Source organism: Vidua chalybeata, chromosome 8, assembly GCF_026979565.1.
Source record: "Vidua chalybeata isolate OUT-0048 chromosome 8, bVidCha1 merged haplotype, whole genome shotgun sequence".
In the NCBI taxonomy this organism is placed as follows: Eukaryota; Metazoa; Chordata; class Aves; order Passeriformes; family Viduidae; genus Vidua; species Vidua chalybeata.
In genome coordinates this window covers 20076918-20094758 of record NC_071537.1, presented here as the reverse complement: position 1 = coordinate 20094758, position 17841 = coordinate 20076918, and the positions used below count along the sequence as shown (strand labels likewise).

The following is a 17841-nucleotide window of genomic DNA, read 5'->3' as shown; positions in this document are numbered from 1 at the left end:
ATAGATCTTTGTTTTCAGCTACTGGCAAAAAAGCAATAAATAAAATGAAACCTCTGTACTGTTATTTTATCTCAAAACAGTTTGGCTTTCAGAAAAAAATCACTGTAATTGGAGATGCAGTAGGTAGGTGATTTGGAGTTAGCATGCTCTATGTTGCCAAGTACCAAAACCAGTAAAGCTTTTCTTATTATTTACTAGAAGCAGGATTTCTCTCTTGGTGATCTCGATTCTGGAGGCAAATTCTGATGATCTCAGTTCCTCAAGAAACTTTAATTTTTCTGGTCTTCCAGAAAACATTTTCAGGATGGAAAAATCCTAAAGAGAATTGAAGAGCTGGCCTTTATAATGAAGACATACTCACTTTTTACTTAGCCAGCTGTAGTAGGCTACAGCACTCGCTTGATGTCTGCTTTCATTAGCATTGTGAAACTTGGCAATACTCATTTTACAGCAGTGCACTTAACATGCAGAGATGGCCTAGAACTCTGAATTTGGCTTTGCAGTTCAAATGTCCCCAGTGCTGGGAAGTGTTTAGTTATGCAAGCATGAGACTTAGTTAGCCATGATGTTAAATCTTCACTGAGGCTTCCCTAGGGGCATGGCGAGTGTTGCTGTGCAGGCCTCTTGAAACAACACAGTAGTGAGAATTACTGAGCACAGAGAGAGAAACACGTAGGCAGGGACTTGAGGGCTGGGTTAAGTTTGTGTGCTGCATTGAGCTGTGCTAAGAAAGAATGTGTGGGACGATGGATGTGAGTGAGTTCTGCACTGGCTTTCCAGATACTGTATTTGCTTTTTATTCTTGCTGTATTAAAACCTGCTTAACCCAAGTCTAATGATCAAATTCGTTCTGAGAATTTAATTTTTTTCCTTCCTTTTTCCTTTCATTTGATGCTGCTTCCTCTCTCCTTCCTACCTTCTTGACTCTGCCTGATCAGGCCCTTGCTCCTCCCCGTCCTCCTCTTCCCAAAGAGGAAAGCTTTGCATGGCGTCCTCGCACTGACACTAAAGTGACCAACCTGTTGCCAGTGCCCATCATGGACTGTGTGTACCTGAATGCACCCAAGCCTTACACACAGCGTGCATCACCAAACACCAGTGCACGCTGTTATTTGTCATCACCTACCCCCTATGGGGCTGTCTCCAGTGGGAAGCAAGGCTTGCCAGCAGGGCGTTCTCCTTCTTCAGGCCCCAAAGATGAGGTGCATGCTGGGCAGCCACTCTTGGAAAGTCACTCCTCATCGGGTGCATCATCCATACAACACAACCCTGTCAGGGCAGATCCCAGTAGTAAGGCTGGAATGAATTCCAGTCATGAGACGAAGGCGGATAAAAAGGTCAGCAAACTATATGTAGCTTGTTTATCTAACAGCACTTGCTCAGGCGCATCTCAAAATTCCACTGGCACCACACATGACCCAGCAGCCAGCACCAGTTTGGGCGCTGAGCTCACTCAGGCACCAGCCACCAACATTGTTCCCTCTGTAACAGACACTGAAAAGTCTCTTCCTGCTGCTCCTCCTCCTCCTATTCCTCCCAGGCCGTACTTTTACATTGTCCTCAGCAAAGACGCAGTTAGTTATGGTGCAGGCCAGCCCTCCCGGACTCAGTCATCACCTCCGCAAGCTGTGAGGGACAGAGTGCTAGAGCCCCAGAGCACAACTGCCACAGAGGACAGGATGAGAAAAGAGCCTTACCTTACTCAGCAGCGACAGCCACCATACAAGGCAATGGGACGCAGCATGGTACATGTTTTCTCCATAACCTTGTTTTCTTTCAGCTGAGCGAACAGTTCTTTAATTCGTTACAATGTTCCCTTAATGCTTTATTCCCCTCCTACCTTAATTTCTCAGCACTTGTTGTGCTGCCCTGAGTCTTGTGGTCTTTTACTTGATAATATTTAACACCCCAAATGTGTCCCTCAGTGTTGATCTGTGTGTTCGTGTATGCGTGTGGTGTTTGTAGGGAGTTGGGTTGGACTGGTGAGGATCTTTCTATTTTAGGGACACATAAAAGAAACAAGCTCTGTAATGTATAATGGTTAGAGCTTCTCAAGTGATGGTGAATGCTGAGCTGTTCTTTGTTTGATTTAGCCTCACTACACAGAACTGGAGAAGAAGGGTGGTGAGGGGGAATAAATATTTTTGTGAAAAAACATTGTGTTCATAGAGGCCAGGGCTACAAACCTGAAGAAGTATGTCTCCTTAATGAAAGAAGATCTTCTGGGGCTTTGTATCATTTTGGGTACATTCCTTGCATGACACAATATGGCTGCATTAGACTAAAGTAACAATCTCCCCCAATGCATAACAACACCTTGTTTCCAACAGGATGCCACTGCCACCACCTCAGCTCAGCCTGGAGTTATAGTAGTCCCCCTCCTTCAGGTTAATCCAGACAGACAACAAGAAGGCAGCTCCAGCACTCCACCACCGCCTCTGGTTCCTTTCGGGCAAGGCTCCGTATTCCCTGAGATTGTTCCTCCTGGCTCACCCTTGACTTTTCCAACTCTAGACGATTTCATTCCCCCACATCTCCAGAGGGGCTCCCACCATAACCAAGCACCCTCCACATCTGGCACATTACCCTCTGTTTACCCGAAACTGCCATTCTTCTCATCACCACCTTCACTAGTCCCTCCAGTCACGGGGGCTTTGCACAGGGGCTTGAAGCCTGAAATCACTGGAGTCATCTCACATACAGTAAGCTTGCCAAGTACCCTCCTCGCCCTTATCCTAAATTTGTATTCCTGGATTAAAATTACTTTCTCCTTGCAATACTAAACTTGAGGGAGGAGTGATGACTCGCTCCCTGCCAGCAGCATGACAACTGAAACCGTGTTTGCGTCCTGTGCTAGTGCATGCAGTTTGCCTGCCTTGTGCAGCTTTGAACTTTCTTTTGACTTCTTGCAACATTTGACTGTCTCCCTTTGTGCCCATTCTGATGGGTGATGTACACCTTAGGAGTCTTCACAGGATTTGCTCAGAATAATGAATTCTGCATAAACTGTATAGCTGCAACTAACTGATTCTTTCAGGCTCTTTTTATAGCATCTTTAATTGTGTTTGAATAACATTTAAAGCAGCAACAGCAGGCCAGTTAAAGGTTAGGGCTGGCTTTCTGTTCCACTTGGAGCCACAAGACCATATGGTCTCCACACAAATCCCTGATAAAATCAGTGTAAGATTGCTGCCAGTATCCAATGACCTACAAGTTATAAGATCAGTTACTGTACTAAGAGTCCTCCAAGCATGGAGGTGCTATGTGATAGATTAGTCAGAGAGTGTCTCTTCATTTTGCGATTGCTTGTCTTTGAAAATTTTGAATAATTCAGTCCACAAGAGTTTGAACTGGGAATTTACTGTGTTCTTCTTGAGTTAGATTTTGTTTCTCTTTAGGCTCATCACCTTTTAAAAGAGTCCTCGAGGACAAGGAGGAAAAGTGACTCTCAGTTAAAATTGCAGAGGAGGCAAAAAGTACCCTACCCTCCTCGTGCTGAAAATCTTACAGCCACCTTTTTTTTATGCTTGCTTCTGAGGACAAGGAAGAAGTTCAGCAGAAACTGCATTCTCTCATGATGATGCTTGCTCTGCCCCTTGACTATAGGGATCTAGCAAACAGGCATGTGGGCTGGAGGGAAAGTAAAAAACAACCAAGGATGATATTTTCAGAAGTTCTCAGTATTGGCCTTTCTATTTTTATTAAAATTGGTAGGGTGTTTATTGCAGAGAGCAATGAATGAAAGTTTGGATTTGGTGTTTTGGTTTTTGTTTGTTTGGTGTTCTTTGTTTGTGTTTTGGAGGGGTTTTTTTTTGGGTTGTTTTGTGGTTGTTTTTTTTTTTAATGGAGTCTATCTGCAGATTCCAGAAAAAAAAAATCAGGAGACATCCAAATCATAGAGGAGCAGTGGAAACTTTGCTGAACCTGACTTTCTTGAGATGAGAATTGAAACATTTTTGGACATGCTCACTTCAGGCATGTAGTCAGCGAGCTGTTTTCCACAATGATTTAAATGGTCTTTGTTCACCCTCTTTGGTGACATCACTGAGGTTGCTGAACCTATCCTGATCCAGCATCCCTCTTCTTTGAGGGATTCTTATTTGTATTTTAGTTATCAAAGTGAAGCTCAAAGGCAGTTCTCACTCTTTTCCCCGGCTCTTCCTCCTTTTTACTAATTGCATTGTTTGGAATATTATTGCAGTCAGCAAAATGGGGCTGGTCTCTCTCTATGGGACATCTGATACTGAAGACCATTGATTCTTTTCTGTCCCCATAAAATGTCTATGGCCTGACCAGCTGCTGCTTAAAGCAAGATCATCTTTATCCAACAGAATAAGATTGTTCTTCCCCATTTCTCCTCCAGGTTGGAGAAGCTGTAGGTGCTTGTTCTGATTATAGCCAACTGTCACTATGATTTATCTTTGAGCTCTGGTGCCAGGCCTCACTTTGGCCCTTGTTCAGTGCCCTGCCTGATGCTGTAAGTCCTTTGATCTGATGCTGGTGTGAATGAAGGGCACTGAGTTGCAGTTGCACTTAGCCAGAAAAGCTGGAAGTAGGGATTTTTCTGGAGCAATATTCTGGCCTTATTCAGGGTTTTTTTAATAACAATGAAAATACCCTTGAACTCTCAGCTGATTTTACAGATCAGTGGATTGCAGCATTTGAGTCTGACAGTGGAACAGCAGGAGTGCAGGAATTTGGTTTGCTGTCCCATATTCTCTTTGTCTGGATGCTCAGTCCTCATTAAGGGTAATTGTATATCCAAATTCCTTAAGAAGCTTTGAAAAATCTCAGTCTAAGCTGATGCACACACAGTCTTTAGTCATCATCCCTTCTTTATCTTAGCCACCTTACCACCACCAGAAGTCCAATATCCATGGACTGAGGCTTTTCAAAGGTGAGCTAGGTTTCAAAGTCTCCCTGCAGACACAGCCTGTATTTCTACAGAGCAGCCAGAGCTGTGGTGATATCAGAGGTGGGTTTGAAATAAGCAAATAATGGAACTGGATGCTTTAGGAGAGCAAGAGCAGCTTGCTATCTGTGCTCCAGCAGCAAATCCATCTTCCTTACTAGAGTCTTACTTGTTACCCTCTGTCAGTTTTGGGGCCTTTTTATGTCATTACTTTAATCAGGTAGGTATGACACTGTCTCCTGAGTGATGGTGCTAACTTAATTCCTTAGACTTTTCTTACCAAACCAGCTGCAGTAATACTGTTTCATTCCAGAATTGCATGAGTTTTGCATGACTGACTTGCTATGAAAGGAATACTCTTGGAACAAATGTTTGTGTGTGGATGTATCAGGGGAAAGATGTCTGCATCTTCCCCCTTCCCCAAACCAGATTTCTCATTTCTGACACCTTGTGTTTGCTCCAAAGTGTCTGCTAGATGAACTTAGTGCCCTCTTTTGGGGTTGGAGTTGTGAAACCCAACACCAAATAACTATAGTACTGCCTTAGCACACTAATTTCATTAACAATGAGCAGGGTATGTACAAGAAGCAGGGTAATACTTGTGCTTATGCTTTTTTTACTAAAATTTGCTGTGATTATGCTTCTCGTTCAGCCTAAAATGTTGGGGTTTTTCCCAGATTTTCCCAGTGTAGCACCATTGGCATGCTGCTAATCATGTGTTGCTTTTCTTTCCAGGACCCAGGTCCTGTGCTAAATGAAGTGCCCCAGCCTGGCACTGACTATCCAGCGTCCATCACTTCCATCAGCAAGTCTGCCTCTGCCTATCCTTCTACCACAATCGTCAATCCCACCATTGTCCTGTTGCAGCACAATCGAGGTAAGGAGACTTGCATATAGATAATTTTGGCACAAAATGAGCAAACTGTTGTGCTACAAGGAACTGGAGAATGTGTGCTGTTGATAATTAGGTCCAGACTACTAAGAAGTAACAAAGTTGCCTCAAAATAGTCTTAGTGACAGGAGCATACAGCAGGCAAGTGAGAGTGACGAGTTTTTTCTAATTAAAACCTGTGGAGCAGAAGCTCTTTGAGGCTGGGGAGAGGTTTTTAACTGGGCTGTGGACATATGAATAAGCTATTGCAAGGTAACAGCTGTCAGGTGTCTTGTCGTGGTGGAAAGGGTAGTATGGTCCCATATATCTGTCTGTAGAAACAGGGTAGCTTGTGGTAGCTTGAAAAGGTGATATGCTACTTCTCAGCTACTGCAGTGTAAAAGCAGCTGTATTTTCTATTATTGTGGGAGAGATTTTGACTTCTGAATTTGTAGCAGAATTCACCCAATAGTAAATAATCTACTTGCCCACAAGTTTGATCTAGGCAATTTTTTCCTCTGTCTGTAACTGGATCAACTCAAACTCATATTGCAGTAATCTTTGAGGTCTGGATTTGCAAATGAACAAAACAGCCTTGTTTGAGATCTCCCAGGAATCAACACCTTTCTCACAAAAGCTGAATAGATAGTTCTATCTCTTTTACCTTTGGATTTGGAGGGAAACTTTGCTTCTCCTTTTAAGTTCTCCTGGTGGCTGGCATTAGCACAGCAGTCCAGTTTGCCTTGATTTCTAGTGGACTTGCTGTGGCTTACCTTTTTAAAGGAAAAATAAAATCAGAAAATAGGGTCAAGGCCTGCACTCTTATACTGTAGCCATTTTAATTACAGCATTGATGTGCTCCTTTGCAGTCCCTCATGAGATTTTCGCTAATTAGAATTTAATAGAGAATTTTGATAATTTTTAAAAACAGGCTTCAGTCTTTGATCTTGAAAATAGTGTTCTCACTGTAGCCCAGCAGATTTAAGGGGTAATGAGTGGATTATCTCCTCATTTTTGCTAGCATCTGAAACAGCTTTGCTTATGTTCTTCCGAATGAGGATTCCTCAGCTGCTTCAAGAGGAGAAAATCTGATCTGAGGCAGCCTTTTTAAATCTCAAAGCTTTTTGTTGACTTTCTTGAGGTGGGATATGCTTTTGGTCTTTTTTTTTTTTCATCAAATTTAGAGTATTTTAATACAAAGATATTTTCCCTCTGTAGACTTTAAGAGCATGAGAGACAAAATTGTATCATGTGATGATACATGCAGGCTGACTCTGAGAGAACTGATGTGAAATTATTCCGTTTACTAATTTCCTTCATGGTAAAACTCTTACTATGGTTTACATGAACATGCTCATTTTTATCTGACCTCAGTTGTTGTCCTTCAGCATAGTCCTTAGTTACTGTTGTAGTGGAAGGTATTTCTCTATCAGGCAAAATAAGACATCATACATTTTTTTCTGCTTTTTTTTTTTTTTTCAAATGCAGAATGGAAATACTAATCAGATGTGTCATCTTTTCTGCCCTTTTATTACCATCATGCCTATTTTGTAAAAGAACAAGATCATTGCTAGTTTCTGTTTGTTCTTCTTGTGCCTCAAACCTATTTTTAAGCCTGAGACATTCTGTTAATGCTTTTATTCCACTGCGATTTTCTTTCACTTCCCAGCATGTGTTGCCTTCTTGTAGGTGCACATTTCCCATCGTTTCTTGTGTTGAGGGTTTCCTGCAGTTCCTTATGCTTCCATTCCTATCTAGGATTTATCCCAGCATAGCATTAAGATTTCTTTCTGCTAACTTAGTATTTTTAAATGGTTCTCAGATTTCAGTTATCTGTTGAATTTCTGTCCTGGCTGACATGATTCATATTTGGTTTCATCTTTATTAATCTTATCTGTTCATAACTAGGTTGCTGTCATGGCATATAACAAATTGTTAGTAGGTTAAGTTCCACCTTGCCCTGAATGGTTAATTATGTTTTGTGCTGAAATCAATTCCTTCAAATCAAGAGGATGTTTAGTGAAAATTCCTTTTGTATGCCCTGAAATACCCTGTAAATCAGAAATTTTAAGGTCATTTTAATGCTGGAAGTCTGAAGTCTCCAGTAGTTTAGTCTTCCAGATGGATAATGTGACTTTCTTTCTCCTCAGTGGATTATTGATTGCTTTTTAAGGAGTTAGCTCTCTTATTCTCTAAAGTGACTGTTGTACCAGACACCACCTACTTCTTACTATTACTTCTTACTATTTTGTACTTTCTTTGCTAGTTCATTGCTAGTTGATTTGGAGCCATCAGAGACTTAGAAACAGGTAATGGCATTTGAAACACATGAAGTAGACTATATCCTTTCTTGTCTGCTTGATCTTAGTAAATTGGGATGAAAGATTTCAGAATTTTTTCTCCTGGATTTCAGTAATATCAACTGAATAAAATTCATACTTATAAACAAGTCATTTCAGGGCCTCTTGTTTATTTCTAGCAAATTTTCATTTCAACACCCTTATTTTGCACCAAACAGGTTCTCAAATGTTTCCTCTTCCCTTTTTTTTTTACTGGTTTCAAGTCTTAGTCTCCTCCAGTGCTGCCTCCTCTAGGGGACCTCTGAGGGCATCTATAATCATTCCTTCATTTCTGCCAGCAGTTTTATCCCTCTGCTTGACCCTTTGTCTGAGAAGCCTACAAGTTTTTGGCCTTTGCTTACAGTCCCAGAACACAAGATCAAAAGTGAAAGCTTCAGTTAGCTGGTGTATGTCTGGAGCTACAGTCTGGCTCTGGTCAGGCAGGAGAGTGAAATAGCAGACACCTCCTGCTCCTTCTGCTTCTGTCCATCAGCTGCTCCCTTTCCTACACCGAGATACAAGGGAAAAGGAATTCTCCCCTTCATGTAAAAAGCACATTTGAGTTTTTTCATTAAAATTCTATTAATGCATTATATTCTCTTCTCTGTGGGAAAGAGATAGGAAAAATCTCTCAAGCATTGACTCCTTAAACTATATTTTCTTGTCAGAAGACCTCAGTGATTCAACACAGTTCTCCTTGGTGACACCATTGTCACTTACATGTTTCCTCTCAAGTTCCAGAGATGGGCATTGTTGCATTTTTCATTTGTAGTTCTTATAATACAGCATTTCTTTTAATACAGCATGTCTTATAATACAGCAAACTATTCCTGGTGGCCTGCTTACTCCAGTGAGCCCTGCCAGCAGGTGGCTCCCATCTATTCTTCTGGCTCAGAGCACTGACCCTTCCTTTTACCCAGTGCATGTAGAGGTTTTTTTCCTGTTGGCAGCTATCAGGTGAACATTATGTACAGGAGCAGCTTGCCATCAGTGGTCAGCAGGGCACAGGGTTGGGGCTAAAGATCAAAGTTCAGAGGTACTGGTGAGGGAGCTGCACTGAGGAGAAATACCAGTCTCCCTTGCTGAGATGATCCAGTTAGTACAAATACGTAGTGAAGGTGGGTTCCTCTAGAAAACAGCACACCCCTGGAGGTTTGTTACTACAGCAGACTTACTTGGCAGGTGTTCTGTACCACCCCAAAGCACAGTTATTTCCTGTGGAGGCATTGCATGGCATGATTCATCATAAATATATAACAGGTGTGTTTAATATTTTAAAGTTTTTTAATCTTTGCTCTAACAATATGAGCTTTCAAAACTGTTTGTGCTTTTTATGTCAGTAAAATATTTTATTGTTTTCAAGTGGCTTTCATGCTTTAAAGAAAAGAATTAATTGCTAGGGAATATAAAAAAGCAGAGAACAGAGTGCTAAGCATTCTAGGTTTATTCCCAGCTGTGATTTGGGTAAGTCATTTGGACATCCTTTTAGAAAGCACTAACTTCAGGGTGGTAAAACCTGCTGGGAGATATCACAAATACTCCAGTCTAGGAACTGGTTAATGAAAAGCCTCTAACCAAAGGGACTGTTTTGAGAATCAAAGCCTTCAAGCTGTGTCTGTGCACAAATCACTGAATCTGTGGCTCAGTAATATGTGATGAGACTCAGCAAACATCAACAATGACTTTATCCTTTCCTATATCCCTTTGAAATGCTACAACAGTATTATTTCAAAATGTACTTCATGATAATGGTATCAAGTTGCTTGACTCTGTGAATTTTTACTGATTTTCAAATTGTCTCCTGTCCAATGCTTTAAATATTCTGATGTTATGAAAAAAAAATGAAAATTTAAATATAATTGCTCTTTGCAAATGTATTGGTCACTGCATTATGAGATTTATGTTATCCCACGAGGCTGCTATGTGGAGAAGGGACTGTGGGCTGTCACTTTGGCAGGGTATTTGAAAACAGATTCTCTCCATCAACTGCTATCATTCTACAGTGTATTTCTTGCCTGTCAGAAATGCAGCACCAGAGCACTTGCTGTTTATGTCTCACACATTTGTCCTGTATTTCTTTTTGTTTTGTTTCTTCCTTTACCACAGAACAGCAAAAAAGGCTTAGTAGCCTGGCAGGTATGATGTGAAAGGTCTGCTACCCCCCAGCTGCTACCTCTGCTGGAGCAAAGCTGCTGCTCTGATAGCTTGTGGGGTGCCTTTAGCAAACACACTGCCCAGGAACTGCAAAGAAATATACCAAACACCTAAATTACTCATCTGTTTGTCCTAAGTCAAAACTTATCAACCTTTTAAACACAAATCAGTTAGTTCTGAGTTTTGCAGGACGGAACTGTGTTTGCTTATGGTACCAACAGATCAATGCATTGCTATGCACGAGCCTTTCCTCCATTGTCTGCCCCTATCAAATTTCTACACATTTAATGGCTTTGGGCAGGATGGTGATGTGCATGTGAATAAACATATCTTTCTCTCTTCAGTGCATGCAGTGATGTAAAAATTATAGGATTTGCAAAAGTCTTGATGAGGCAGACTAAAATTGCAGGTGTTTCCTCTGCAGGAAATCCACATAGAAAAAAATCCTTCACTGAGTGTAAGGGTTGCTGTACTGCAGCTCTGCAGAGCAGACCTTCAGAACAAGCTGAAGTCCCTTGGTGATGCCTGCTGCTACCTCTGGGTGTCAGTTGGGCAGTGTCAAGGAATTCCAGTTTGGAAGCAAGGCAATCTGAAGAAATTAGTTATTTCCCTCCATCTTTATGCAGACTCCTGTGCAATCATGTCGTATGTATGCTTAAACAATATTTGTTGTTTACACACTCTGATTAGGGCATGGAAGTGAATTGGAAGCATCATATACTGTCTGCAACAAATGGGATTGTCAGACAGGCGAATGCAATCTGTTAAAAAGTAGTGTACCACTACCACATACCATTCTCCTTTAGGTTGCAATTGGCAGAAAAAGATGTACAGGAGACTGTATTACTGGTGCTTTTTGATGAAGACTGACATTGTAGAGTTACTAATTGGTCAAAACAAACAATTGTTGAAACCAAAATTGTTGTCTTCTATGACAGCTGAGACTGTCATGAGATGTGTGATGATAACTACCTCGGAGATGCTTGCCTGCTTTTGCTGGCATTTGGGGATTTTCTTGGGAGATTTCCTTCAGTGTAGCTGCTAATCACAACCAGCAGTGACAGTCTGTCTCATCAACTACTTGCTAGAATTTTTCCTTAAAAGAGCAGAATATGGTGATGTTGTGAAATGATGGGATGAGGTAAAAATCCCCCATTGTCATTTCCAGATTCAGTGCCAGACAGATTCGTTTCTGATAAAGTTGATTCAGCACTTCTGCGGGACAAGCCGGCTCAGGAGACTGTGCCAAGTGAGAAGAGGGCAGTGGAGGAAAAGAGAAGCACTGCCAAGAGCCCTCACTACATGGCTGATACCTCTGTCGATGACATTGGAATTCCACTGAGGGTAAAACACTGAGCATGTGGTTGATGGACAAATCCTGAGCTAGATTCTGCCTACCTTAGGACTGAGGGAACTCACTAAAGCTGCAGAGATTTAAGTGAAGATAGAATTCTAATTCCAATATATTTTATGATTAGTTATTCTATTTGTTATCTATTTGTATTTATATTCTATTTGTTATCTATGACCTGTTTCAGCTGCTTCAGGGGAAAGAAAATTAAAAATTAGTGTTTCTTTTCATAATATCTGAAAATAATATTTTTTGCTCCTCTGTTTCCTTCCCATCTAGCAGCTGAAGGAGAGTTTTGTCTCATTTTAGCCATCTTAGAGGCAGATACCTCTTTTATATGTAATTACATTCATTCAGTGTTCAGGGGAAATTATGAAAAGAATTATTAACCTATTCTTACACTAGTTTCTGGAATGACTTAAACACTCAATGTTTCTAACTGTCCACTGAATACTTAGGAAATTGGTATGTATGACTAAAACAGGGAAGTTGTTTAATTTTGGATGTCAAACCAGATCAATACACAAAACATTTCATATAATCTGCAGTTCTAAAGAGGTTACAACCTACCTCTGCAAAGCTTTTACATTATTACTTACTTGAGTGAAACATACGAGATGATATATCTGAGTGAAATAATTCATATTTCAGGATATTCATATGATACAGCTCTCACATAGAGTGTAATTTTTTTTCATTGCTGGAAGATTTGTAATAACTTTGAAAGGCTGGTAAAGTCACTATTGATTATTTCTGTGTGTATTTATTTTTCCAACAGAATACAGACAGATCGAAGGACTGGTACAAGACAATGTTCAAGCAGATCCACAAGCTAAATAGAGGTACTGTAGCACAGATGGTTTTTATTTACTTTAAAACACCACCTTGATGACATTTTGTTTCATTCATATGAGGAATTTTACTGGATGTTAAATAAAAGCATTTTATGTTAATTAGTGTGTGCTCTTCACCACAGAACTCAACCAATGTATTTGAAATCTTTGAAGTCAAAGGTAGGGGAACAATGAAGTCCAAAGAAAGGTCTGAGTTGTTCTGAAAGGTGAACTGCAATGCCCTCATGAAATCAACTGTACTATTTGAGGCCAGAAGAGCTGATAATAATTCCATACTAAGAGAAAACAGATCCCTGAACTCCAGTTTTACCCACTAACCCAATCCACAGACTTTTAAAATACAATAGGTTATCTCTGAAACTTCTCTGTGCATAAGAGGAAACTTTTTACACTGTTAAGCTTTAGTACCTGCACAACAAAGCATGATTTCAAGTTCACTGAAACCAGTGGAAAGGTTTCCATTAATTTTTGGTGAGTTCAGAATCTGAACTCTGCTTTTTCAAAACCCTAATCTTTCTCCTATGAAAACCTAGAATTGTGGTGAGCACTTGCAAACTTCATAGTGGTGAACTCTCAGGGGATTCCCACCTTGGGGCACTTCTATGCCTGACTGCTGATACATTCACATTTTTCTGTGTGAGAAATGGCTGCAGTAGCACTTGCAAGCTGAACCCTCTGAACAGCCTGACACGCAGGCAAGTGCAGCTCAGGTCTGTGCTTCTGGAACAAAATGCAGAGCATGCAAAACTGGAGCTGTATTTGCTGTTGCAGGTGCTGTCCTGATGAGCTTTATGCATAGATAAATGCTGTGCTGTAGTGGATGGGATGAGGAGGAGTTAAACTATTTCCTAATCCTACTGCTCCTAACAGAGGTTCTTTAGCTCAGCTAAAGCCTGTGCTCAGATGGAGGAGAATGAGTTCAGTCCCCTTGGCTTCCAGGATCTCTCATAAGGCCCAGACATGCAAGGCAGCAATGAACAAAGAGGCATTCTAGGTTGTGTCATCCGAGAACATCAGCATGAGAGGGACTGTAGTCGACTTGAATGGATTCTTGGCTCACCCTTCTTCCCCTTAAAATCTGTCCTCTCTGTTCTTTTTTGCAAATCATGTTCCTCTCCTTAGACAATCCTGAAGAAAACCCTTATTGCCCTACCTACACATTTCCTGAACTTCCTGAAATCCAGCAAAAACCTGAAGGTACCAGAAGTTTAGTCAGAGTATCTGTTGTCTTGTGCTTTGAGTTAACTCTACTATAGTGCCCTAATAATAACTAGATTCAGGTTCTAGTTTTCTGTTACACTGCCTGGAAATTCAATTATGCCCAGTATACCTTCTGGTATGATGCATAAAATAACTAAATCTTTGCTAATCCATTAATCTCTTTTAAAGTACAATACCATAGTGTTATTAAAGTAGGGAATAAAATTGTGGTGATAGAAGTTGGGGGATGAAGCAGAACCTCCACTTCACTGTGGATAGTCTCAAAATCCACTGCTTTTCTCTGCTGCAGAAGACAATCCTTATTCTCCTACATACCAGTTTCCTGCGTCTACTCCTAGTCCTATCTCTGAAGGTAATAATAAAGGTCCATATATTTTTCTTCTGCACAAATGCTGCCTTATCAATTTATTTTCTTCCTGGAGTTTTTTCTAGTTGCTGAGCTTTATGCTGCCTCATAATGATTTGCTGCACTCTAAGCATTGCCTTGACTGTATGATGCCTTTTTGGCTTTGCAGTGCTCCTCTGGCTTTGTAACTAGTATTTGACTAATGCTGCAAATTTGGGGTTTGCTTGGTTTTCTGCACTTATCAGTTGCGTGTGCAGTGGTTATTTAACATGTTGCTGACTTTATTGTGTAAAGATGGGTTTAACTGAGATTTCTCCCCCCTCCCCCAAATCAATAAATGTCATTAATTATTTGCTTCTGGTTTTTAACATTAACATAGTATTAGGGCCAGACCCAGAATGTCACTGAAGCATATTAGTAAAAAGGCTACTTGCTTCAGTGGGTTTTGGATCAGTCCCTTAGTGTAGTCTTTTAAAATAAAAATAACTTGATAGCATAGGTTCAGGGCTGGTCATAGGTGCACTTGGCATATCTAGGCAAGGACAGAGTTTGGATTCATCAGCACGTGTTGCAACTTGAAATAACACTGTCTTTACCTTATCTCTTCATGTGCTCAGCAGATTCCTTTAAACTTCATATTCAAATCAGAATACTTTGCAGTCATACTTCAGGGACGGTGAAACAGCATCTGTTGCAGTGATAATTGTGTGACTGTGCAAAATATTTGTATATGAGAAACACTGGAATCTGCTGCACACATTGGGTGTACAGACATTTCCTGATTGGGAAGTTATTGGTGACAGCCTTGTTGTCTTGGTGCTTTGGTGACACTTTAGATCCTGCAATCTAGGAACTTGCCTACTTAGCCTGTGCCTCAAGCCAGCCCTGGTGAGACACTTCATTAACCATTTTATTCAATATTGTACTAAACATCTGGGGGGTATTGTGTAAGAAGAAAGCATGCAGTATTAGCTGAGATACTCAAAGAAGGCAAGGAAATGTAAGGTGTATTTCACTGTTAAAAGAAACGTGGATGAAGTGTCGTACAGGTATCTAAGATACTTGATAATTTTTTACTGAAATATATTAGATGAAGAGCCCTGTCTTGCAAATTGTAATGCAGGGTAAGTTATTTTCTCTTAGCAGAATGGTATGTGGGTATGGGTGTGAGAGAAACTGTTTCAGAAATTAATGGATAAAAGTGTTTTACAGAGAATATTTCCTTGTTCATAATGAGGTTTGAAAATCCATTTTGCTCATCTGGACTAACATAGTTTTCAAACCCCATGATGACAATATATTAAAGAGTCTGTTCTCCCATAAATGTCTCCTATGCACTTAGAAATGTGCATATGAAAGTAATTTGCTGGTTTATATAGTTAAAATTTTATTGGACTAAACACTTAATTTTTTTTCTAAATATATTGGGAAACATTTCTCTAATATTTGCTTGGATTCTTTTCTTGATAAGAAATACAAAATATTTGATGTAGAAGAGTTGGAGGGGTTGCAGGACATGTTTCATGTTTAGAAAACACTTCAAAGATCCATAATCAGTGGCAGTGTTTATATAGAGATGGGTTGGAGCCTCGCTTTCATACAATTAATGTCAGAATGGATTGATGCATAGGATCTCCTAGAAACATCAAGATCTGGGCTCCCTTCAAAAGTATATTCAGCATTTCTGAAACCATACAGAGTATGTCCAATCCATGAAATGAAATCCAACCCTGCAGATTCTCTACCATCTAGAGGGAAATAGCCTCTCTTCTTTAAAGAAATTTGATTTTGAAGTCACAAACGTGTGATAACCTTTTTTGTGAAGTAGAGTCCCATAGACAGAATGCAGCTTTGAGAAACAGAAGATATTTTAATACTGAATTCTCATTTACTCTTTAATGTTATCAAATCACTCTAGATTTGTTTCAGTATTTCTTGTTTTAAAAGGAAAGAAATGTAGACACTCTTCTTCATAAGATACTCAGAGACAAAGCATACCTATTCTCCTCATTATTGTAGACATTAGAATATAAGAAATTGGAAAACAGCCATTATCTGAAGTGAATTTTTATAGTATGGTTTTTCTTGTTTGAATGATGAGTTATAATGAATGTTGATATTTCTCTTCCAGTAAGTAAATATAATTATCTTTGATTAACAGCACTAAAGAAGATTATTAGAGGTGAATAGCTGTAAAGATAGTTTCAGACATTTGTTTATCTGTACTTGTAGGGACTACTGAGTTTTGTGATTTACCATGTATTTTTCTATCTGAGTAAAACAAACTTGTATTTAAGAATACAAGTCATTTTTGTCAACACTTCAGCATAATATAACTATTTTGTTTTTGTCAGTAAGGTTTAAAGCATGGGAATTGGCCTTCTTAACCTGAAGGTTATGATGGACATAATAAGAATCAATAACCATCTTTTTAGAACTTTAACCTTCTAATTTATTCACCAAGAGAACTAAAGCAGATAGGTTAGAAGTTTAGACTACCCTGAGCCTTCCTGAAAGGCTTGATGAAGGCTTAAGTGCAACTTCAGGTCAGCTGTGTTAGCCAAATTGTTTTTTCCCAGCAGATGAGATTGGCTCTAGCATCTGATTGATGTCCTCCATGAGAGAAAATTTAGAACTTGTTTCAAGGTGTTGATTGTCATCACTAAATTCACATAACACTTTTTTTGAAATGTTTTTTTTTATCTAGTTGATTCTAGCTTCATCTTCTTTGTTTTTATGTCTTTTTCTCTGTCACATTGAGTGGTTTCTTTGCAGAGATATTAGTAATACTTTGGCTCACAATTCTCTTTGCAGTCACAGAATCACAGAATATTCTGAGTTGGAAGGGACCCTCAAGGATCATCAAAGTCCAACTCCTGACTCTCCACAGGACATCCCCAAAAGTCACACCATGTGCCCAAGAGCGTTGTCCAAACACTTTCTGAACTGTCAGGCTGGTGCTGTGACCACTTCCCTGGGGAGCTCTTCCAGTACCTGATCACCCTCCGGGTGAAGAACCTTTCCCTAGTGTGCACCCTAAACCTCCCCTGACAACTTCAGGCCATTCCCTCAGGTCCTGTCACTGTCACCACAGAGCAGAGATCAGTGCCTGCCCATTCTCTTCCCCTCAGGAGGAAATTCTAACTGCAGTGAGGTCTGCCCTCGGTCTCCTCTTGTCCAGGCTGAACAGACCAAGGGGCCTCAGCTGCTCCTCACATGGCTTCACCTCTAGACTCTTCGCCATCTTCATTGCCTTCTTTTGGATGCTCTGTAGTAGCTAAATACAAGAGTCATATGTGATTGTCAGCAGGGCTCCTCAGCTGTATTATTGTGTCTAGTACCTAATGAGTTATTTTAATAATATACTATGGCTTTTGGATCCTCTGTTTATCTCTCAGCTTTTGATAAAGTGGATCTATAACCCTTGCTGTAGACGAGTTTTATGATAATAAGGGATTATTTTCTAAAGTACTTTGAGAGCCTGGAGAGAGGTATTAGTGTAAATAGTATATTAATATTTATATCTAAACTAGGAATTATTTTCAAATGCAATTTAAACCTCATTGGAATTTTACTCTTTAGGATCCTCTTCCTGTGGTAAGTATTAGGCATATCACTTGAATTATGGTGAATGCAGTAGTAGAAGAAATTAAAGGGTTTCTGGTGCTTCTTCTTTGAGGTTTTTTCAACTCACTTGCAAAATGCTTTTGTCTTTCAGATGAAGATTCTGATTCATTCTCTCCTCGTTATTCCTATTCTGAGGACAGTAAGTAATTCACGTTTCTTGTTAAAT

At 40.0% G+C, this 17841-nt stretch overlaps 1 protein-coding gene across 1 annotated transcript in view; it reads left to right on the top strand.

Annotated features, from left to right (window-relative positions):
• SORBS1 (sorbin and SH3 domain containing 1) overlaps positions 1-17841 on the top strand; it is a 74277-nt gene that overhangs the window by 17955 nt on the left and 38481 nt on the right. Inside the window, exons 7-11 of the mRNA XM_053948846.1 lie at positions 5648-5789; positions 10229-10258; positions 11445-11620; positions 12406-12469; positions 17767-17814. Of these exons, the coding sequence (XP_053804821.1) occupies positions 5648-5789; positions 10229-10258; positions 11445-11620; positions 12406-12469; positions 17767-17814 (460 nt within the window). The remainder of the gene's footprint in view (positions 1-5647; positions 5790-10228; positions 10259-11444; positions 11621-12405; positions 12470-17766; positions 17815-17841) is intronic.